Source organism: Nannobrachium achirus, assembly GCF_963921795.1.
Source record: "Nannobrachium achirus genome assembly, chromosome: 16".
Classification (NCBI taxonomy): domain Eukaryota; kingdom Metazoa; phylum Chordata; class Actinopteri; order Myctophiformes; family Myctophidae; genus Nannobrachium; species Nannobrachium achirus.
This window is the reverse complement of record NC_137823.1, coordinates 61,224,836-61,250,326: the sequence shown is the minus strand read 5'-3', so window position 1 is coordinate 61,250,326 and position 25,491 is coordinate 61,224,836. Positions and strand designations below refer to the sequence as shown.

At 43.8% G+C, this 25,491-nt stretch overlaps 1 protein-coding gene across 1 annotated transcript in view; it reads left to right on the top strand.

Moving 5' to 3' along the window:
• The first annotated feature begins 4,862 nt into the window (after positions 1 to 4,862).
• susd6 (sushi domain containing 6) overlaps positions 4,863 to 25,491 on the top strand; it is a 65,208-nt gene continuing 44,579 nt past the window's right edge. The window contains exons 1-2 of the mRNA XM_080745106.1: positions 4,863 to 5,055; positions 21,894 to 22,076. Coding sequence (XP_080601232.1) covers positions 21,944 to 22,076 — 133 coding nt within the window. The 5' untranslated portion in view covers positions 4,863 to 5,055; positions 21,894 to 21,943. The remainder of the gene's footprint in view (positions 5,056 to 21,893; positions 22,077 to 25,491) is intronic.

Sequence of the window (25,491 nt, the reverse complement as noted above, 5' to 3'; positions counted from 1 at the left end):
CAGCAATGTTTGATCCCATTACAGACATGAAAGGAGGGAGCCTTTATTCAGCTATGCCAGCTCCAAACAGCCTCAAAGACATGACGCATGCACTATTTGACCCCAATGATTCCAAAAACAGAAATGAAAGGATTGACTGGCTACACCAGACTAAACCTCAGGCAGTGTTTTAGTTTTGTCTTCCTTTTATCTGAATTCTCCGTCTTCTCTTGTCTCTTGTAGCCAAAATGAAGTCACATAATTACATAGTTTTCACTTCTCTGACCCGAATAAGCCTTGGGAAGGACTTCATTCGTTGAGAGCTATGTGTTGCTCTCTTGACAAGTAGTTTAATTCAAGTAGAAGCAGGGCTATTGTAAAATCTAATTAAAATTGGAGATTAAACAAAATTCCACCACCAAGGAATCTATGCTTCAAACCATGTGGAAAGGAAGCCCTTTTCCACCTTCCATTCCTTGTGCTCTGAGCAGTAGGAGACTAGATTTGACGATGGTCAAGTTGGGTTTGAGGGGGATGACAGTGTCCCTTTACCAGACAGGGAATCTGACACTGGCATTGCAACCAGCAACCACTGATTTACAAATTCAGCTTCCTTAAAATTGATGAAATCACAGTTGCCAGAACCTTTGATCTAAACAGAGAAAGACAATGGACAATGTGACTAGTTAATATTACTATAGTGATAACTTGGCGTGTCACGATTATGACATTTTACATGGCGATTAATTCTCACCAAATAATTGCGATTAGCGTGTTTTTGTCGTTGACAATTACATTTCTGTTTTGTTTCTAGGCTTTCAAGTTGCATGTGACAGATATGACACATAACCTAAATATACAAAGAAGAAATGTCTGACATATTTGGCAACTTTATACTTTAAAAAGAACATTGATAGTGGAAATAGCCGATCTACAAGCTCACAATGCGTCTCATCGCAATGCGTTGTGAGCTTGTAGATCTGCTATTTCCACTTTTTGGAAATATATGAACATTTTTCAACATGGATATGACGATTATGACAAAATAATTGCGATTATGTCAAATAATTGTGACAGGACTAGTGATAACATGTAGACAAAACATTCCTTCCATACATACATACATACATACATACATACATACACATACATACATACATACATACATACATACATACATACAGTATGAGTGTCATAGATAGGAAGTATAGGAACATAATATGTGTGGAAGAAAAATAGCCACTAGAGGGCAGAATATGAACAGCCAATAAAAGCCAAAAGATCCACTTTTTTATTTTTGTGATTTTAGAAGAACAGTAGAATATTACCCACCTGTGTCTGTCTCCTCATGAAAGTGATGGCCTCTTCAAAATACTCTTTTGTGCCACTTTGTGGGTGGCTTAGGTAAATCCTTGTAGGCAGAATAGAGTCAGACTCAGAACCACAAAGCATTGTTTGCTAACAAGACTGAATCTGGCTTACAATGGAATTCAATATTATACTTTCTAAAACGGCTAGTTCCATTCCTTGATTCTGATTGGCTGGTTTCCCTTGTATTGCTGTGGTATATGAGACTATAATCCACATTTGAATTAGTTAATTTATATCAAACCCAGGTGCATTATTTCTTTCCACAGTGTTCCACAGTGCACCAATTATCTGCACCTGTGTTGCTGGCAAAAAAGCTGGGAACTACTTTCTTGTAGCTTGGAACTACTTTCTTGCAGACCTTGTAGGGAATTAGTGAAATAGAACAGTTTTAATTGGTACATGTCTATGATTGTTCATGTTGCCATATTGTAACCGTTTTAGAAAAGCCATGCGAGGCATGTGGTTACCTGTGTCTCACCACGCCTCTCAGCCATTATAAAATACCAGGTAACCACATACCTCTTGTGGTTTATTGCTTCATATCTCACACACCAAAAGGATCAACCTGGTAGTATGAACAGGACCCATCTTCTATAGCCTTGGTATCAAGGCTAATGTCCTGTCCTAGGAGAGGTGTCCTCATCATCTCTTCTGTCATGTACTTTCTCTGTTTCTCTCTCAGAACTTAGCCATGCAGCGACTCATCACCACTGTCACCAGTGTGTCGCCATTCTCTCGACCTGTGTGTCGGATTTGGACTCAGCAGCACATTCCTCTTCGTCAGCTTATATGTGGTACTGGGTAGTAGTGGGGACTCAGGGGAGTCTCTGGGTCCATCGCACAGAACAAACCCATAGCCTATGGGCCTAGTAGGCCACTAGCACTAGGCCTATACTCCAGTGTATCACTCACTAGCTTCCTCCACACACCCACCAAAGCGCTTTCATCTGCTGTGCACAGGGCAGCAGATGCAGATCTATGGGTTTAGACTTCAGCTCCACTGACTGGAATGGAGTTCCCATATAAACTGTTAAACAATGCAGTTCAATAGAAATGTTTCCTCCTTTTTTGAAGCGGTGAAAACCGCTTCCTATGAGTGGCTTTGTGTGTATCACGCCCATATATGGTCATTTTAGTCCAGAATGAACAGGCTTTTTCAAAAACAGAATGTCCGTTTAATTACCATATATGGTGATCTCAGTCCAGAATGAACAGGGTTTTTCAAAAACACAATGTTTGTCACCTCATGTCCATATATTATATGGTCACTCCAGGCCAGAATGAACAGGCTTTTTCAAAAAGCAAAATGTGTGTCCCATGTCCATATATGGTCATTTCAGTTCAGAATGAATAGGCTTTATCTGTCCTGTACGTCCAGAATATGTGTGCGGTGTCCCTCCCGGTCAGATGAATGGATACTTTGAGGATTGGTCAAGCTTCACATGATAATGTGGCCTTCAGGTTTTATCTGTCTTGTACATGCAATAGGTCTCACCTATTGCAGCAATGACAAATAGCCGCATAAGAGCAAAAGCAAAGGCACAATAAGAATATACAGATGCTAACAGAATGGTAAAAAGGAGCATTAAGGCAGACAAGAGTAAATACATTGAAAATCTAGCAGAAGTTGAAAAATTTAGTAGGCCACAAAGATAACAGAAACTGAAATAATTATAGAGGGATGCAGTTGACAAACAACTAAGAGACCAGCAAGCAGGACTTTTTATATATTTTTTTAAAACCTATTATACCGGCTGTCATACCGGCTCTCCAGACAATTCTATACTAAGATTCACCGCTTCACTTCGAACCGAGGTTTGATTTTTTCTTTGTATATAAGAAAAGTATAGCCTACCCTGGCCTTGACACCTGCACCTGCATGGCAAAACCTTCATATTTTGCCTTAGAATATGCATAGTGGTACTGTGTTTTATTTGTCTGTCATTCAATGTTATATGAGTTAAAAAGGACCCCAATTGAAACAATCCTTTTTTAGTTGACCGTGAACCAGTGAACTGTACTGTTATGAAACTGTGCCTTTTCCTATGCAAACTTGTGATAAAGTCTTCAATCAATCAATCAATCAATCAATCAACCAATCAATCAATCAATCAATCAATCAGGTGGTGCCATACTTTTGTACTTTTTCTGTTTTGTATGTGTCTATGGAGTTAACGTTACTCTAATAGACCCTCAGGTGTTGTTATAGCATATTATGACTGTATATTTTTGGTTTCTTTCTGAAAGCTGACATTTCTGAGTCAAAAGGCCCAAAGCCCAATTGAAATACACAGATTGAATGACATCATAAAATCATGTGGGTCACCACCCACCTGAAAACCATGCAGCCAGGTGGATGTGGCTGCATAAAAACACAATTTTAACACTTTTTGTACACCTTTTTGAAAATAAATCTTTCTCCAAGTATAATCAATAATCATACCTGGTGATTATGTTGTAGTCTACTTGTAGGGGGAAAGAAAATCATGGCACCCTGTCTTTATATAAAATACATAAACAAATTGTTTGTGTGTGTACGGTTTAATGTGTAACTACACTGTAGTTACACATTATTATACCACGCTTTGATTGATTGATTGATTGATTGAAGACTTTATTAGAAGTCTGCATAGAAAAAGGTACAATTTCATGACGGTACAGTTCACTGGTACAAGGTCAACTAAAAGGAGATCCTACTAGGATGGTTTAAGCTTTTCGGCTTAATTACACAGGAAACCATTTAAGTAGCCTATCTCATTGACATTTAACATTGAATTACACAGACGGATAGAACACAGCAGTATGCAGTGGATAGTCAGTGCAAATGTCAATGCACTTAATACATCATGCACTGTAGCTAGTTTACATAAATTCCGTTGGCTTTTTTTCCTCTTTTTTCCTCTCTCATTTTTTTTAATACCTAACTTGCCTACTACTACTATACAATTCCTACAGTGTCGTGCAGAAGAAGCCGTGCCCATTGGTGCGTGATTATGGATCCAACTGGGAAAGATGGATGGAAACGGCATAGAGCGCTCGTTTTCAGTTATTGTCCACGACATTGCAAGCGGCGCGAAGGCCAGCGGACCTTGGTCCTGCTCTTCGCCCCCGAGCGCCGCAGGCGCGAGTGGCCGCGAAGAGCGGGCCAGGGCCGCGCGGCCGGCGGAGCGCCGCGCGAGTTACGAAGCCGTGGTGAATGCAATCGTTATATTTATGCCCAGGCCCTGGGCAAGCGCACGATAAACGCCATGATAATTGGGTTTTGGTGCACCTCGCGCGGTCCAAGTGACTACAACGGAGCGCTCCCTACGTCCGGTTCAGCCAATCACAAGCTTCAAAAATGAGTCCGGGGCGTGGTTATCCATCTTTCCCAGTTGGATCCATAATCACGCCCCATTGGTCTGCGGTACGTTACAGTAATGGCCCCGCCCCTCGGCCACGGTTCCCATGGCGACGCGGCAGCCAGGCTCGCTGGTCGGTCGGGTTCTTCTCACACAGTGTTTCCTGCTTATCTAAATAAAGACCTGGCAAGCAGCGAGCAGGACGAGACGAGGAAGGAACACAACACAGCCTTTTTACTTCTTTAACACAGTCGATCCGCTCGTTTATTATAACATTTAATCACTGGATTAGTTCCATCTACACCAGAGTTAATGTCGCGATTGTGATCGACGCGAGGGGGGCTTGCTGATAACCTTCAAATTGGTGAGTCTTTTCACCATTTTTTTCGCCAGCTAAGCAGCAGCATAGGCCATTCTAAAGACCAAGCGGTGTGCTGTATGTGTGTGTGTGCCTGGCTCTGTGTATGTGTGTGTGTGTGTGTGTGTGTGTGTGTGTGTGTGTGTGTGTGTGTGTGTGTGTGTGTGTGTGTGTGTGTGTGTGTGTGTATGTATGCCTGCCTGGCTCTGTATGTATGTGTGCGTGTTGCTGTTGGTTCCATGATACAGGGATATAATGTCATTAGGCATTTGTCAAATATTGTCCATTTGGAAACTTGTGACCCTTATTATGTTCGTAAACTCAAGGTCTTATTATGGGGAGTGGTGGTGGGTCTGTCTGTTTGTCTTTAAATGAAGTATTTTGTTTAGTTTTTAGCTATAGAGAGCTGGAGTAGTATATAATATCAAAGCATACAGGGGTTATGAGCAGTGGTGTACAGTAACTATAGTAGGCTACATTTACTCAGCTACTGTACTTAAATAACATTTTTGTGTGTTTTTACTAGCTGTAGTATTTCCAAATGTCAGTACGTTTACGTCTACTCTACTCCACTACATAACAGAGGCAAATACTGTACTTTTACTCCACGACAGTCATTTTGGAGACTTTATTACTTTGTGGATTTTTATTATTATGACAAAGGCATTGTCAGCTAAGCTTGTAGACCTGCTATTTTCAAAACTATTTTTTCTCAAGTAAATTGTGATCACCAGACCTCTTCCCGTAACAAGAGTATTTCTTCATTGCAGTGCTTTTTCCACCACTGGTTATTATCAGTGAGTAGTCATGTCTCCACTTGCCATTCAGTCAGTCAGTCAGCTTATAGATACATTGTGGCAGTGAAACTTCAAACTGCATGGGTGTCACAATAATGTGTCTAGTCTTGGTTACAGTGTTGCCACTAGCCTCTGTGTAACGGCAACATTGTTATCATTGGGGAAACATTCCCCTTAAATACAGCAACAGGCCCGAGGCTGTTCTGAAAGTGATAAAAAGACCGTTAGGTTGTTTTGAATAAAGTAATGTGTATTGGAGGGAGAAGATTGGACACATTATAGGATCATGCGTTGGGCTATAGCAGCCTTTGTTTTGTCTTTGTTTTTGTCCCGACATTGTGTATTGTGTGTCAGGCACGTGTGCACACGTAGACATCAAAGGGGGCTTGAGCCCCTGCCTTTTTTTTATGTGTCAGTAAAAAGTGCCCTCTCCAGACCATGAATGCCGTTTTTACTATGGTTAAAGAAATGAAAATGCCCTCTTTCCATGCCATATACCCGAAGGCAGCATTCAAGAGAATTGCCTTGTCCAAACTCCTCTCCTGAATAGAAACCCAGTTTTGACTTGATTATCCTTAGTTCAGTGTGGTATCAACTTCAAGCACTGAAAATAGCAGACCTCCAAGCTCACAACGCGTCGCGCTGCGACGCGTTGTGAGCTTGGAGGTCTGCTATTTTCTATATTTTCACAAAAAGTGCCCTTTTTAGAAATGTCAGCCCCTGCCTCTCTAGCATTCTCTGCACGTCCCAACGTGTGTAGCCCCCGCTGTACAGTGTGGCAGCCCACCGCTGCACTCTTTGTTTAAATAGATCGCTGTACAGTCGCACGTGTCGACGCGTGTGACTGGCTGGGCTCTGCTGCTCTGGGCTGCTCTGCTATCAAGGCATTTAACCTCCCAGCTTAGAAAAACATTCGTAGGCAGGCACGTCATTCTTTCATTACTTTTTTTGCCCTCTTTTTTTTTTGGGACACAGCGTTCCATTTCAGATCTCATGAGGATTTTATATTAAAAACATGTATCTCTGTATTTATTGATGCCCACACCCCATGTCTGATTTATTATTTCAAGTAACAATCTGTTTATTCTGCTGACTGGTCAGTGTTATAATTTGTAGTGGCTTATAATTGAAATCGGAACATAATCTTTTATTTAGCCTTAAAAGGCTCAGTGGACTTGTGTCAAGTGTCTTCCAATGTATTTTACATAGTTACATACTTTTCATACTATTACTTAAAAAAAGGTATAGGCTATAATAGATGACATTTTTTTTCATTAAGGTTGCCTGCCTGTCCGTCCGTCCATCCACCACCGTTTGGTCCCAAACACGTCTCAAACTACAGATGACCTTAGAAATGGCTGTACACTGAATGCTCCTGGAGGATGAACCCTATTGATTTTGGAGTTTCCTTTATCGCCATCCAGGCCAATATGTAGCCTATAGTGATGCGCGGGTCAGCTTTTTTTCATAACCCGCACGACCCACAGCCCGCACGAAACGTAACCCGCCCGCGCCGCAGAACAATATATAAATCAACGAATCCGCCCGCCCCGCAACCTGCATTTAAAAAAAGATGGTATATCATCTCCACAATAGCTCATCTTTATATACGGCTCTCTAAGTACCCAAAGTCGCTTTACAGAAAGGTCTACAGTAGCACAATATTGTCATGGGCTAAATAAACAAACGTGCTGTTCAAATTGGGGTTTAGCCTAAAAGACATTCATTCAAAGACGTTCATTCTCTCTGGGGCATCGTCGGGGTAAGAATGGCGTTTCAGGTTTTATGTCAATCATATTTATAGGTACAGCGCCTCGCACTTTAAACAGACAGCAAAAGACGGACAATATTAAATCCTCTCTGCTGTGCTCACGTTGTGTCAAATGTTGGCAAACTGTGGTTCGCGGCCCCAACAGGAGCGGAATTGGGACGGTCCTCGCACCACGGAGTGACGGAGCGGAGGAGAAACCTCGCTCCTCTCTGGCGCATTTTAAAACTCGCTCGCTCGTCCTGCTCGTATTCAAACGTAGTATTCTTATTCTTATAGGCCTACTCTTATTAAGAATAAAAGGCAAATAAGAACAGGTGATTATTCGTATTTATTTTTTGCACATGAGAGTGGTGATAACCCGCCCGCCCGCCGCCCGCCAATGGAGTCTGAAAACCTTGACCCACCCACCCGCATGCGGGCGGGTTGGCGGGCGGGTGGGGGCACCGGGTCGATCCGTGCATCACTAGTAGCCTATACATTTTCACAATATCACAATATGAACAAAGGGACCGTGACCTTTCCTCTGTCACCCATCCTCAAGCCAAACGTGTCACCTTTGCACACAAGCTGTATCATAGGAAGATTGCAGGATGAACCATTCTGAACCCCAACCATTTTGGTGACCCCGTGACCCCGTGACAGGCCATCATTTCAGACTGGGCGCCTCCAGTGTGGCTCCTTGTCAGGCTTTTAGACTCTAGTCTCGTTTCTAATTGAGAGCATTTGATAGAGATTATTATAGTGAAGTATTTAGTTGAATTAACATTGGAATATTGCTTGTTTCTGGCCATCTCTCGGATCCCCCTTGCCTTTCACGGCTGCCAATTCTCTTCCCCTTTCTTATCTTTTCTTTCTTTCTCCTCTCCAACCTTCCTTTCATCCTGCTGGCTGGCTGGCTGGCTGTAGCAGTATAAGGACGGAGGGATGCCCAGGCGCTACAGGGCTCTCGTTTTAGACCACATACTTCTTCTTGACAACAAAGGGGCCTTTCTATGTTGCCTCCTCCTCTCAGGACTCTCCCTCCTCCACAGGCCCAGCCTCGCTCCTCTCCTCCACCAGAGGCTGAGGCCGTTCGTTAGCAGCACTGGGGCCTATCGGGTGGCAATCTCTTCACGGCTGTTTCGCTGGCTCACTGAGAGCCTCTCTCTCTCTCTCTCTTCCTGGACACATGTCTGTTCAGGGGCGTCACAAGGGGGAGGAAAGTGGGACTGAGTTACCAGGGCCCAAGGTGGTGGAGGGGCCTTAATTATTTTATACTTTAGCTATTGAAAAATAGCAGATATACAAGCTCACAGCTTGTAGATCTGCTATTCTTTGAAAAGTCGTGAAAATGGGTGCAAATATTTGAATATATGTATTTTTTAAGCGAACATTTGTAACTCAAATTTTGCTTCTTGGGGGGTCCCTGGAACTAAATATTTTGAGATGGGGGGTCCGTGGCCAAATTCATATCATTTTGGGGGTCCTTCGCATGAAAAAGTTTGAGCATCACTGACATGGAAACATGGGTTTCTTGCACACAATTTCACAAAAATAGCAGATCTACAAGCTCGCAGCGCGGCACTCGGTGCCGCGCTGTGAGCTTGTATATCTGCTATTTTTCAATAGTTAAAATTCATGGGGGGGGGGGCCCGCAGTGAATCATTGTACCCAGGGCCCAGAATTTGGTGTGACGCCCCTGTCTGTTCCACAGTTCTACCCAGCTCCCTTTGAGCACCCAGAGGAGCCCCAGGCGGGCAGCTGAGAAGAAGCCACTGGAGCAGCCTGGCCAGCTGGCTGGCTGGTAGCCAGGGATGGGACGATACACAATATTATCGTTTATCGCGATAAAAAACACTCACGATAATTGTAGGGATGGATATTGGCAAGAATCTCGCGATGCAATACATATCACGATACTTGGGACACAATGCAATAGTATCACGATATATTGTGAATCTTTGTGATATGATACCATTGCGATACTATTGCGATATATCAGCTTTCATCGTTCGCAGCCATTTTCTCGAGAGACCTCACTCACTGAACTGTGGGAAGAGGAAGTAGCTACTATAGTACAGCGACATCTAGAGGCAGCGGAGTGTCAGGACCGGACTTCTACCATTGGTTCCTATGTGCATGGGAATTGGGAACATATTTTATTTCCCTAAAAGTATTGTGGTACTATGGCCTGAAGTATCGATACAGTATTGGCAAATTAAATGTATCGTGATATCGTCCTCCGTCATGCACTGGGATCAATTTTAATTTGCAGAGCTGCATATCCAGTACCATTAAACCCTCTATTGGTAAAACGTACTTATAATATACATACTTGGTAGTATTTTCTTTTTCACTCTCTATCAAATGTCTTTGCCAAAAAATAGCCGATCTACAAGCTCACCTCTATCAAATGTCTTTGCCAAAAAATAGCCGATCTACAAGCTCACCCCTATCAAATGTCTTTGCCAAAAAATAGCCGATCTACAAGCTTGTAGATCTGCTATTTTTGGACGAATGTTCCGCCCCAGGATAATGGAGTTTGATTATCGTGATAATATCGTAAATCGCGATTTCTTTTGTCACAATAATCGTGATATGACATTTTCATATCGTCCCATCCCTAGTTGGTTCCTGAAACGGGGTTGAATGTTTTTTCTTTTTCTTCAAAATCTCACAGCTGCCATGATCAACATATAATCGGGGGATATCTTAAAAAAACATTCATTGGGTTAAAAACAGCCCATAAAATGATGGTTTAGTGATGAGTCATCACTTTTCACAGTGGTATTGGGGTCCATTTCTTGCCCAAGGAATGTTTTTGGTGCAAAACAAATGCTTGCAATGGATTCAGAATAATTAAAAACACCTAGTTAGACCCCTCACATCCCACTTAAAGCATATTTTTTGGGAGTGATTTTTTCCCCTATAGTATAGTGAGTGAATGAGACCCAGAATTACCCTAGCTGTCAAAGATTTTCCTAGGGAAACTGAATTTCAGTCTTTGTGAGATGTGTTACTAGACACCTTTATAAACACATTGGTGAAGATTTTTTTTGGTAAGGAATTTATTCCAGGATTTTGACACTATTTCTAAAGATATCCCCCGATTAATACATCATGGAGAAGCGTGGGGTGCACAAGTGGTGAACAAGATCCTTTTTTGTTGTGGTGAGACTGAGACTTTAGTTTCATTGACCGTCTTTCTGTTTCGGTTTACCTGCTGCATCCTTTGTAATCTAATCTAAAACGCACAAGACATCTATCTTTAAATGGCAGGAACCTGTGTGTGTGTGTGTTTGTGTCTGTCTGGGGATGGTGCTGATTGGGAACTCATTGGACCCGGCTGTTGTCCAGAACTGACACTGAACCATAGACTGTAGAAAAATATGGACGAAGCGAAGCCATTGGTTTCTATACAGCACAAATGGCCCTTTCTACCCCTTGGAATGAGTGTCGCCATCATAGAATTGTAAAGGCATCAGAGATGCTATTGGCTGCCAACGGTCACGTGCAACGCAGGGATACATGGGAGAATGTGGTCGGAGCCTCCCGAAATACAGCACACGAAGAAGAACACCGGCTGTTATCAGTTTAGATGGCCACGCCCCCTTGCAACTTTATCATTTATTTTAAAATACATTGGACCACATTTCGACAAAACGAATATGATGGTGATTGAAAGGCAATTTTTAACTAGCGATAGGAACCATACAGTATTCATGAAAATGTTAATTAAGGTTAGAAAACGAAAGGGGAAAATGAATGGGATCCAATGGAGGCCAATTCTTTTTGCGATCGGCCGGGGGGGAAAACAGCGCAACTAGCGGCCAATCATAGGAAGTTTTAGTTCCGTATTGGAGTCATTTTAAATCGGCAGAACTATGCCCCTGCACTGAACACGAATGTCTGCGGGTCTGTGGTAGACAGCACACTGAATCGGTGTCTGGGGGGTGCATGTTTGCAGATTGGCCAATCCACAAACCCAGACACAGACTCAATGCTTTGCTTTGCTTTTGCTTTACATCATGTTTGTGTCACTACTAGTGATGGGCAATCCCGTTCATTTCGTTCAGCTGATTCGTTCATATAGCGCCATCGGCCCTTGAAAAACACAATCGCGGGAGCGTTTTTATTACGTCGCGAGTACAGCAGCACGCCCTCCCGTTCTGTGTGCCGGGTGCTATTAGGGGAGGGGGCGGGGGTGTGAACGAATGTGTGAACGACACATTCCAGTGATTTGAACGAATCATTCACGAGTCTTGCTAATGATTCGATTTTTATGAACGAATCACTCATGAACGACACATCACTAGTCGTCACTACACCTGTATAAGTGGTAGCGTGTACAATCTTGTCTGTGTGTCTCTTCCGAGGTATAACTCGGGCACCGATCCACCAATCGAATTCAAACTTGCCATTTGTATCCCTGATGACCCGGGGATGGTTTGATGGGAATGGCATGCGTTCCCAACTTGCATTGTTCCCAACTTGCATTGTTCCCACCTGCGTGGTACCAACCTGAGTAGGCCAGTCCGCCAGTGCCCCTGGTAGGGCTGTCACAATTATTACATAATCGTCTAATCGTGATTATTTGACATAATCGTGATTATTTTTCATAATCGTCATATTCGTTTCCATTTTGAAAAATGTTCATATATTTTTAAGAAAGTCAAAAATAGTGGAAATAGCAGATCTACAAGCTCACAACGCGTCGCATCGCGACGCGTTGTGAGCTTGTAGATCGGCTATTTCCACTATCAATGTTCTTTTTTTAAGTATAAAGTTGTCAAATATGTCAGTAATTTCATTGTATATTTAAGGTTATGTGTCATATCTACCATGTGCAACTTCAAAGCCTACAAGCCAAACAGAAATGTAATTGTCAACGACAAAAACACAATTAAATCGTTAATCGCCAATTATTTGATTGACAATTAATTGTCATGTAAAATGTCATATCGTGACAGCCCTAACCACCGATCCAACAGCCACACAAAACCTGCCATCAACTAGTACTGTACATAATACTGTAACAGTGCACACTTTCCAAAGCATTTGCCATCTTTCCAAAGGAAATAGTCAACTTATTATTAGAGCACGGGAAAGGCACATTGGCACTCACTGCAGTTGATATGGTGAAGAAGATCAATGAGATTTTGTGTAAACCAGCTAAATAATTCAGGCTGCCTCTCATATACAGGTAATATATCTAGACATCATATGAGAGGGGTTTGTCAAAATTGACAGGTCTTTACCCAAATATTATTCTTAACACTGAAATAACAAAATGATATGACTGAAGTACAGTAGGCCTCGAAAGAACGTGGCTTAGTTCATTCAATGATATTTAGCTTTGAGCATATTATGATTGTAAATGTGTCACAGAACACATTCTTGTGTTATGATGCAGCAGCACACAGCCGTTTTTACAGCGCTACCTTTTTCAGAGCGAACAGAGGGCCATTTCAGTCTTATGTTTTGGCAGTGGCAGCATTTCTCTCATAAGGTCGTTCTCTCTCTGCGGTCCTGCTGATCCTGTAATCTCACAGAGAGCTGCTGTGATCAGCTGCATCTCTAGTGTTTTGGACTATGTTTGGACAGTGTTCGCAGAAGATAAGTCATGATAGGTCACAACTGGGCCATCCGGTTTCCCGGTAAAGGCTTGTCTGGGTTGTCCGTGACAATGGATTCTGCTTCCTTTTTAGGCTATGACGGAGCACAAATACTAGCCTGATGTTGATTATGGTGTCCGTATAAACACCACACCCCTGGAGAGGACCGTGTAGGGACTTTATGATTTCATACTCCGTCCTTTTATGACAGTTGTGTTTTGTTGACATGCTGTTGAATTATAGCTGTAACTGTATAACTGTATTTTGTACCTTGTTCCAGGCAACGGAGCACTTTATGGCATATCAAACAAGGAAACAAGGCTTGTTCTTTTGTCTAGAACAGGGTAATGGTTAACGTCCTCGAAGCAAGTGGAGTGAGTGAGTGCAGTGCACTGTGTTTCTTGTAATTATATACTTCTTTTGCAACCACCTGGATTCGAACCTGTGTCATGGGAAACCAACATCTACCCTTAGCCAATTAGGGATGGGACGATATGAACATTTCAAATCACGATTATTGTGACAAAAGAAATCGTGATTTACGATATTATCGCGATAATCAAAATCCATTATCCTGTGGCGGAACATTTGCCAAAGAATAGCCGATCTACAAGCTCACAACGCGTCACGCTGTGACGCGTTGTGAGCTTGTAGATCGGCTATTCTTTGGCAAAGAGATTTGGTAGAGAGAGTGAAAAAAAGACTGTAAAGAACGTATATTATATTGTACCTTTTACCAACTTTAGTGGGTTTAAGTGGTACCGGATATGCAGCTCGGCAAATAAAAGGTGAATTGATCCCAGTGCATGATGGAGGACGATGTCACTATAAATTAAATCTCCACGATACGATTATCGTGAGTGTTTTTTTATCACGATAAACGATAATATCGCATATCGTCCCATCCCTACCCTCAGCCAAAGCGGGATACCCAAGGCAACACTGAACAGTAGATATCTGAGCTGCAAGGCTACCTTACTACACTCACTAAGCCTACTATTATCATTTTGTAATTCACTAAGACATTTGAAATCTGCCTGTTGTTCTAGTGGCTCTGACACAGTGGGTTTGTTTCTGTAGTGCTCTTTAAGCAAAGCATGTCTTTAAGTAAGCAGCTTGATGTGCAAATAAATATCACAACACACATCTATCTGGAAATAAGTATGCTATTAAAATCACCAAGGTCCATAGTATACACAAAGATTCCTGATCATATCTTTAAGCAAGGGATCATTTATGGCCAGCCAGTCATCTTTGAGAGATAATGACCGGCTGGCCATGAACTCTCCCGCTTATTACCCCCCGGCTACTTAATAACTTAATAATAAGTGACCCAAAGGTAACATCAAAACAAATATTTCCTTGCTTACAGTTCAGCGCGACACAGTCGCCTCGGAAAACAAGGAAGTGTTGATAAATTATTAATCTATTTCTCGCTTTCATTCATTCTTGAGAGCAATGTTTAGTTGGAAATTACATTGTGTGTTTGTTTTATATGGCTGTCACGTTGGATAGAAGAAATTCACCCTATGCTATGAATGAGCCTTTAGAATCAATCTTATGATCAAAAAGTGGGGATTGAAAAACACAACTTTGGCATTATTCCATTTCACAGGCACCAATAACCGCGCTGCGAGCTTGTAGATCTGCTATTTTTGAAAAACCTTGAAAATTTGAATTTTGAATCCTTCTAAGGTTTTTTGAAAAAACCTATGTTTCTATGTCAGCAATCTGGCCAGCCATCGTCAAAGAAAAGGTCCTTTTCACTTAAATGCAGCTCAGTTAGTCTGTTCTTGAGAGACTACTATGTCAGTGGTGCTCAAACCTTTTCATGTGAAGGACCCCCACAATGATATTTATTTGGCCACGGACCCCCATCTCAAAATATTTAGTTCCAGCCAGGGACCACCCAGAAGCAAAATTTGAGAAAATTTCACGGTAATCGCAAGCTGCGTTGATTTGAAGCATTTTGTTCAAAAACTGAGCAATCCCGCAAACTTTGGAAGCCAATATTAGCCAATTAGGATGGAATATGAAATATCAGACGGATCGGACTTGATCACATGACTATGGAGATACTGTGTACCGATTAGCATGATTTTTGGATCAAATCTCAAGGAATAATAGGAAAAATTGTGTTTTACATAAGTCGGCCTCCTGGTGGCGCTATAAAAGGCTGATGTGAAAAATGCAGGGAAAGGGTTTTTCCTTGGCCTCTAGGGAGTGCGCTTACAAAGTTTGAAACTGATCGGTGGAGTTATAGATAAAACCACAAATCGGCCTGTTATAGCGCCACCATGAGGCTGCTTTCAAAAATTTGAAGTGGCATTTCTTCTTCGACCTAGTGGGAACGTGTGTGCGCGATTTCATGATAATTGCACTTTGCGTTTGGGATTTGAGGCATTTTGTTCCAAACGGCTCAATCCTACAAACTTTGGAAGCCAATCTTAGCCAATCAGGATGGAATATGAAAAATCGGACAGATCCGTGTCGATCACATGACTGTCGAGATACTGCCTACCGATTTGTAGGATTTTTGGACAAAATCTGTAAGAGTAGTGCACAGAAATGTGTCTTGCGAACATCGGCCACTAGGTGGCGCTAGAAAAGGCCCATTTGAAAAATTTAGGGCAGAGGTTCTAGATTGGCATCCAGGGAATGTGTGTGCTCACTTTGGCAGCGACCGGGCCAACGGCGACTGAGATTAGGTGCACACAAACTGCGAGGACGCACGGACGCACGGACGGACGGACGGACGGACGCACGCACGGACGGACGCACGGACGGACGGACGGAGGGGAAAACATACTCTCCCTCAGCCTTCGGCTGGTGGAGACAATTATTTTAGCTACTACTGCTTTACAACATCCGTAATTTAAAGCACATCCCTTTCACCAGAGCCTTGGAGTAGCTCCTTCGTCGTCCTTCGTCCTTCGTTTTCAAAGAAAGGTCAAATAAAGTGCTCTGGCAACACAAACCCAAGCTAAACAGCTGACTTTCAGTTCATGAATACATTTAGGCTAACCGATGCTAATGCTTTTGCACTCCATTTGCCCTCTAAATCATTATCCCATTGACTGCATCACTTAAATGGCAATGCAGTAAAGGACTGCAAATAAAGAGAAGAATACAGAGCTTGTCAACTGAGTTTCTGGCAAATGAAGGAGGTATTAGATGTTGGGAAAACAAAACAAAAAAGGATTGTGGGGGGCATCCCCTGAAGGCACTAAGCCATCTTGTTCTATTTAATTGGACTGCTGTATTTTGCAGAATACCTTAACACACAATTAATGGCTTTCTCCTCTCTCAGACGGCTTGTGTGAAAGCAATTAAGCTAATTCTGCTTAAGTTTTCACTTTGCGAATGTCCCGGCCAGTCAATACTCAGATCCCAGCTGCCTCGGGGAGTCAGTTTTACATTCATAAACACTATTCCAAGTGATTATTTTGACATCCCAACGAGAGCAGTACACAAAAAATGTTTCATTTTGATCTGCGTTTTTAACTTTCGCGTTGTCCTTGTCACAGTATGGGCTCGCGTTCTTCAGACTGGAACTCATCTGAGTAATTGTAGAAGCCTTGTGGTGTAACCTTGGCCATAAGCAGCTACGGTCTAATGATGCCAACACGGAGAAAGCATCTGTGATCATAGTGCCGATGCAGGTCTGGTAGCTCGTGTTCTTGACTATCTGCCCTTTGGCAGAATGCAGTAGCCAAGCTGTCCTGCCAAAAGCAACTTGCGTCATTCTCTCCCTCCAGCTGGCGCCGCATGCAGGTAGCCCTCTCCCCTTCCATGCCAAGAAGAATGGAAAGGTGGCAAGCAGTGTGGTATAGGAAGGGTGCTGGTTTTGTATTACTGTGTACAGGGGTGTCGTACCAAATTCTGGGCCCTGGGAAAAAGGATTCACTGCAGGCTTTACTAGTGCTTTAGCTATTGAAAAATAGCAGATATACAAGCTCACAGCACGGCACTGAGTGCTGCGCTGCAAGCTTGTAGATCTCCTATTATTGAAAATTCTTGAGAATTTGAAGTCTTTGAATATTTTAAATCCTTTGAAAACCCGATGTTTCTATGTCAGTGGTGCTCAAACCTTTTCATGTGAAGGACCCCCAAAATGATATGTATTTGGCCACAGACCCCCATCTCAAAATATTTAGTTCCAGGCACCTTCCAGAAGCAAAATTTGAGTTACAAATGTTTGCTTTAAAATATTCAAAGATTTGCACACGTTTTCACGACTTAAAAAAAAAAATAGCAGATCTACAAGCTCGCAGCGCGGCAGTGAGCTTGCGCGTGCGTGCGTGCGTGCGTGTAAGCAAGGTAAGTGTGTGCACGTGCGCACACACATGCCGTCTCAACGCTATAAGCCCTGAGTCCCTCTGTGGCAGTGCCAACGGCAATGCAGCAGCTCTAGCAATCAAACTGGCGTCTCTCACAGTGCAGCCGTGCCATTAGCGTAGCCATTAGCTTAGCGTAGCCATTAGCTCAGCAGCCCTGTGTAGAAGTAATGGACCTCATGGCCTCTCCAGAGGACAGAAAGCTGCCTTCTCGTCTCCCCAACACAAGTCCAGCTACTGTTACCGGCTAATTCACTGGAATCTCTCCTCGCACAACACAACCCACGTGCACCTGGATCTCATTTATGTATAATGATCGTGTACTTCCCCTGCACCACACCATCCCTTCCCCATCCCCCCACTAATCAAACAACAATTGCTTTTGGGAAGTGAAGTGAGTCTGGTTAGTGGGTGGATGGGTGTTAATGTTTCTCGGGCCACCAGCACTTTTCAAAGCGGTGGTGTAGCCCATAAGCCATTGCATGCTCTTATATTCCCTTTCAGTTTTCCGGGGAATCCAGCAGGCGATTTACTTTTAACTCATTTGGGAAGATTGTCTTATCTGAAGCCACTGATAACGAGTGCCAAAACAAACAATGAATAAGCTTGAATTCACACATCACAACATTTACAGATTGGCCATAATGAGGATGAGGCTAAGAGAGAAAAACTGCAGCTCTGTTATCGCTGTTATCGCTTCTATTCCCTAGCTTCTATTCCCACAGCTATTAAACAAAAAAAAGTGGGATTCTTTTTGCTGTGATGCTTGAATCTGTTTGTAACTGCCCTCCTTGGAAATGATTATCTTCCACGCAGAAGTTCCAGACTAATATCTACCCAAGTGATATTTGTCTGGCCATGCCAGGCTATTGATCCCCAGCTGTGGTGCTTCCAGCTTGGCTCCACCAACAAATATAATTGCCAGTGTTCAACAGGGGGAAGGCGGCAGGGCATGTGTCCTTGTCACTGCACTAGTAGTCTCGCGTAGCCAGACAACTATTCCACAATCTCCGAATGCTATATAAAGTCTGGAACGGCAGCTCCCGAACGGCGAGTATGGGAAGTTGCCACTGCTGCACTGAACTGTAGTCCCATTGGAAACATAACAGAAACACAATAGCTCAGACAAAGTCATTCGAGCGGCCTATTCTTGTTATGGGTGTATAGTTTAAGAAAAACGTTTTAAAACATCATGGAAGTAACACCAATAACACCAGAGAAAGACGAAATAACGCCCCCAGAAATGTTGAAAGGAGACATAACGCTTCTAGTAGGACATGTTATAGCTACTGCACCAAGGGAGCGGTTGCGTCACATCCGCTTTATCTCGCACTCATCGTTTGCCAGACTGTATGCCGGGAGCATTTGCCCAAATCGCGGAGGCAACAGTCTGGCCTACTGTCCACGCGAGACTACTGCACTAGTGACTCCTAATGGTTGGTCGGGATCCCTGTTCAGAGAGATGGCTTTAACCCCAGCATGCATTACACTCTCCTGGTGAAACGCCTCGCTTTCAGGTGAAAATAATCGGCTGGTGACGCGCCCGTGGGCCATTTGCGGCCCGCGGGGGGCTACTGTCTGGCCCCCACCAACCCCAGTAATAATGGTGGTATAAGAGCAGCAACAACACTAGTATATCGTCGTTGTCGGGTGGAAATCTCGTATCTCCAAATTAGTTTGTTCTTTCGCAAATCATACAAGGCCGTCGCACAAAAGTAGTGAAAACAGCTGATCTACAGCTGTAGATCGGCTGTTTTCACTAGTTTAAATCATTTTTAAAATGAAAAATTCAAAACAAACGGTTTTGGACATACAAGATTTTCACCCGACAACGACGAAAACTGTCGCTGGAGTAGCGGGAACGCCACAGTTGCCCCCTGCAATGTTGGCACACACTATAGGCTCTTGTAACATGGGACTTTCCAGAAACGTGAAGGTCTGTTGTTTTTGTGCACAAGGCTAACGTAGAATCCACTTTTCACTTCACTTTCTAATCACTCATAGAGGAAGTCAATGGGGCTTGGAGTGCACAAATTCTAATCACTCATAGTATAGAGGAAGTCAATGGTGCTCTGATTGCACAACTTTGGGGTGTGCGTGACGTCATTGGCCATTGACTCATTTGGAGCCAAGCCGTCTGTGTGGAAGTGAATTGCGGTAGAATCTTGTGACCAAAATGTCGCCACCCAAAGATCAAGGTCGATGATACATGAAAGGAGAAGCGGTAGCATCGGGCTGAAAGTAACCTTGCCTAAATATGTCATAGATGTTGTAGACAACTGGCATCACAGCCACGTCAGTCTGAGCACCACGTGAAGTCATGCCGTTATTGGACCTAGTCTTTTCAACCTTTTTGTTTATTTTTATGATAATAACCAGGGGGATGGGAGGCGCGTCTCTGCTGATGTTGCATATCGTCGTTGTCGGGCGGAAACCTCGTATCTCCAAGTTTCAAATGTGTATGTTTTTCGCAAAGTAAAGCTCTGCTTCATAATACAAGGCCGTCGCACAAAAGTAGTGAAAACAGCAGATCTACAAGCACACAACGTCTCGCGGTGCGAGGCGTTGTGTGCTTGTAGATCGGCTGTTTTCACTAGTTTAAGTCATTTTTAAAATGATAAGTGCAAAACGAACGGTTTTGGACATACACGTTTTCCACCCGACAACGACGATACATTATATCATTCCACATCCACAATATGTAAAGATTCTGTCTGGTTGCAGTGTTGTCACCTCAGCTTGACCAATCAATCCAGAGCAACAGCACTGCTTGCTCCCCCCATGGCTTCCCAGAACTCTAGTACAGTGGTCCTCAACCTTTTCAGGCCGCAACCCCCAAAACAATCCTATTTGAACAGGGGACCCCAACCCTAACCCCACCCAGACGAGCACTAAGAGTTTAGCCATTACATTTTGTATAACACTGTTCTCTTGTGAAAATAGCAGATCTACATGCTCACAACGCCTCGCTTTGCGAGGTGTTGATTCAGAGAGATACAGAGAGAATTTCTGCCTCTAATATTTGACAATTTGGCCAATGTTTAATTTATCATTTTAGAGGTATTAAAAAGTCCTGTGTGCACAGATACCCTCTATACACTTAAACTGTATGTTGGTTTGTTTACTGTTGAGTGAGAGAACAACATTGCACATTAAGCTAATCATCTGGGCTAATCATCCTGACCCACAGGTTGAGAACCACTGCTCTAGTACTACCTCCTCAGCAGGGCAGAAATTAAGCCTTGAGAACCTTAAACCGAGCTGCAGCGTACGGAACCAAAACCAGAACCTTAAACCGAGCTGCAGCGTACGGAACCAAAACCAGAACCTTAAACCGAGCTGCAGCGTACGGAACCAAAACCAGAACCTGGGAAAAATGTTACACGACTTGCTTTGTTGCTTAATTATGTCTAACTAGCCCTTACCCGTTCAAAGATATGAGCTCCGAAATGATGTGCAGTGTGTGGGTTATGGGATGTGCACTGTGCACACAGTATATGAGGGATGGAAAGTAACTTTAACTGGTACTTGCATGATAATATGTAGGAGCATCAATGTAAGAAATACCCGTTTCGTTTAATGGCTACAGGTCTCTCTGTCTGGGGGGGGGCTTCACTGTGGGGGGGAGCAGGTCTCTGTCTGCTCAACCCCATGCATGAGAACAGGAAATGCACGTGCACCAACGCAACCAACGACTCAGTCATGCAGTGGAAAAAGTACTTGAGTAAAGGTATCAATACTGCAATGTAGAATTACTCTGTTACAAGTAAATGACCGGAATCTACAGTGTACTTAAGTAAAAGTATTGGCATCAAAATGTACTTAAAGTAAAAGTACGAAATGTTTGAAAATAGCAAATCTACAAGCTCACATCGCATTGCGGCGCGCTGTGAGCTTGTAGATGTTATCTTGTAGATTTCGTACTACGAGCGTGTAGATTTCGTTGTACAAAATGTTTGAAAATAATAGCCAAGGTATAAATTATGGCTAAAGTTGTTTATGTATGTTTTAAAATATCATAATTTATATCGGCAAAGTAACTAGTAACTAAGTAAAGTACTAGTAAATCTACTTAGTTGCTTTTCAACACTGACGAGCACAAACGCAACCATCGACTCAGTCATGCATTCACTGTAACAGTAATCCCAACTACTACATGAGCAGGCCCTATGTCTCTCTCTCTCTCTCTCTCTCTCTCTATCTCTATCTCTATCTCTCTCTCTCTCTCTCTCTCAGTTGCTCTGGGTTATGTAATCGCAGCTGAAACGCCGATAGTAATCCGCCTCCTCTCTCTCCATCCCTCCCTCCATCCCTCCCTCCCTCCCTATCTCATCTCGTGACACAGGTTACCACGTAGAGGAGCAACTCGCCGGTTGGTCGCCTGGGGGGTTAAAGATGTGCGATGGAATGGTAGCGTTCCTGACGAGATCCTCCCTCCCGTCCTCCGCCTGCTCCTCGCCAGCCCACAGGCTGGCTGCCTCCGCGCTGCTCCTCGTGCTCGCCCTGCTCCCCCATGGTCACACCTCAGGTAGGAGGGTAGCCTACGCTCACACACACACACACACACACACACACACACACACACACACACACACACACACATGGTCACACCTCAGGTAGGAGGGTAGCCTACGCTCACACACACACACACACACAAGCACGTGCACACACACACACACACACACACACACACACACACACACACACACACACACACACATGGTCACACCTCAGGTAGGATGGTAGCCTACGCTCACACACACACACACCATGGTCACACCTCAGGTAGGAGGGTAGCCTACGCTCACACACACACACACACACACACACGCACACACACACACACAATTCAATTTTCAATTCAAAGGAGCTTTATTGGCATGAGAAAACATACGTTTACATTGCCAAAGCAAGTGTCACAAATACAATAAAAACAGTTGAAATATATATATACATATATATATATATATATATATATATATATATATATATATATATATATATATATATATATATATATACAGTTGGAGGGGGTACAGCATTGAGTTAACAGAGCTATGTCGCATTGTGACATTTTATATACAAGGTACAAATAGCAGCATTTTTTTTCCCTCAAAATGCATTTAAAGGTATCAGCTCTGTTTCATACTGTATGTGCAGTAGGTCTAGATGTCAATCCATGGTTTGTAGTCCTTAGAGTGGTTGTGTTTCTAGCCTTCTTTTGTCGCAACAGTTCACAAATCTTGCTGCTGTGTTTGCGCATTGTTGTATTTCTCCCAGTAGATATGGGAGTTTTTCATCAATGGTCGAGTTTTCAAATTCACTTCGGGTGTGTGTAATCTGTGGGAAGTATGCGTCTCTAATGTCTTGGTATAGTGGGCAGGTGGTTAGAAAGTGTAGCTCTGTTTCTACCACATTTTGTGTGCAGTGGGTACATAGCCTATCTTCCCTTGGGAGTGGGGTCTGTCTGTGCCGGCCTTTCTCTATTTCAAGGCTGTGTTCGCTGAGTCTGTACCTAGTCAAGGCTTTCCTAAGTTTTGGGTCTTTTACTGTGCTCAGATATTCTGCTAACGTATATTCTCTTTTTAGTGCCAGATAGCATTCCATTTTGCTTTGGCTTTGGGTTGTCTCTTTCCAGTATGTTAGGTAGCTTTCTTTTTGTTTTCTTATAATCTGGTTTGGTCCAGAGTGTTTTCCGTTTGGTAGTTGGGCTTCTGTTTGTGCACAGAGTCCCTGGGCCAGCTGACTGAGGGGGCAACCCTGTAGGTTTTCACTATGGTTGAGGGCTATGTTATGGAGCGTGTCTGGGTTGCTTTCTTTTAGGTGATTATAGAATTTAAGTGCTCTCTTTTTTACTTTTATAATGAGTGGGTATCGTCCTAATTCTGCCCTGCAAGCATTGTTTTCCGTTGGACACACACACACACACACACACACACACACACACACACACACACACACACACACACACACACACACACACACACACACACACACAGGCACGTGCACACATAGACATGAAAGGGGGCTTGAGCCCCTGCCCTTTTAACGGTCTGTAAAAAAGTGCCCTCTCCAGACCATGAATGCCGTTTTCACCATGGTGAAAGAAATGCAAATGCCCTGATCTTTCCATGCCATACCTGAAGGCAGCATTCAAGAGAATTGCCTTGTCCAAACTCTCCTGAACTTGAATGCAGCATCTTATGTTGAAAGAATTGCCCTCTCTGTGTAGAAATCCATGCTGTACGCCACATCTCCAGTATTGCCTTTTTCATGCTTAGTTCAGTGCGGTATCGAGTATGAAAATAGCCGACCTCCAAGCTCACAACGCGTTGTGCCGCGAGGCGTTGTGAGCTTGGATGTCGGCTATTTTCAATATTTTCAACAGAATGCCCATTTAGAAATGTCAGCCCCTGCCTCTCTAAAATTCTCTGGACGTCCCTGCACACACACACACACAAAAACACACTCCTACTCTCTCTCATACGAAAGCGACTGCGCATAAACAAAGGACTCTACAGCAGCTCCTCCGCACATCGACCTTCCCTCTGTCCACGCCTGTCTCTTATGAGTTGAGGCTAAGGCCCCTCCCTCCACCATCATCTTGCGGGTCGGTTCTATTAAATTGGTTTCCTTTACCCTTGGGCCGGTCGAATTTCCTTGCTTCTGACCGAGCGCTGGCCGAGAGGCAGAGGCAGAGGGCAATTCCATCGCCCGCCTGCCCCTCTGTCTGTGACTCCTAATGAGTCACGGTTTTTCCCTGCCATTTCTTTATTGAGTTAAACAGAGGCACTCGGTCCGCGGTCACGCCACTGTCATGAGGTTTTTAATCAGCGGCGACATTCACTGTCCTCAAGAGCGGGGCTGTAAGCGAGCCAGCAGGGTTAACACACCCGGCCAAACCCTCTCCCTCCCTCTATCCCCATCCCCACTGCTTTATCATTCTATCTGACCATGTCACGCGGGTTCCACATTGAATTCAGCACAGTAGGGTTTTTTTGTCCTGACATTTTGGTTCACACTTCACAGTCGTTGCAGGAGCCACGACTACTGTAGATGCACCGCTTGGGAGGCTCGTGCTCTGAGTGTGTTTCACATGCATGTAGCCTGGCGCTGTGAGGAAGGCTCGTGCTCTGAGTGTGTTTCACATGTAGCCTGGCACTGTGAGGAAGGCTCGTGCTCTGAGCGTGTTTCACATGTAGCCTGGCGCTGTGAGGAAGGCTCGTGCTCTGAGTGTGTTTCACATGTAGCCTGGCACTGTGAGGAAGGCTCGTGCTCTGAGCGTGTTTCACATGTAGCCTGGCGCTGTGAGGAAGGCTCGTGCTCTGAGCGTGTTTCACATGTAGCCTGGCGCTGTGCCGCCTGGCTGAACCCCCTCACATCTAGCGCTTTTATTTTCCCGTCACTCATCTGACGCCGGGCTCCTCCCCCACACTCATTCACTCACACACACACACACACACACACACACACACACACACACACACACACACACACACACACACACACACACACACACATGCTCACTGCCCACCCCTCCCCACACACACTGACTCCCTGCGCACATATCCAGCTTGTGAATGCTGCCAGATGTCCTTGTCACAGCAAGAAGGCCTGCGTGTGTGTGTGAGCGTGTGTGTGTGTGTGCGTGCGTGTGTGTGCGCGTGTGCGTGCGTGTGTGTTCGTTCAGAGGGCAGTGCAGGGATGCTGTTACCCCAGGGATATTTCGCAAAGCTTTAATAAGCTTTTTTCCGGCAACACTTAACATAATAGATAGACGATGGAAATACATGACTCTGTTGCAGTATAAGCATCGTAATTGCATCATAACATGTCAATACTATCATGTTTACTATATAACCGTGTCATCATCACGGGACTGTAATGCTCAGCATATTTCTTTGTGTGATAAGACAGTATAAACATCACAGCCAGACCATAAA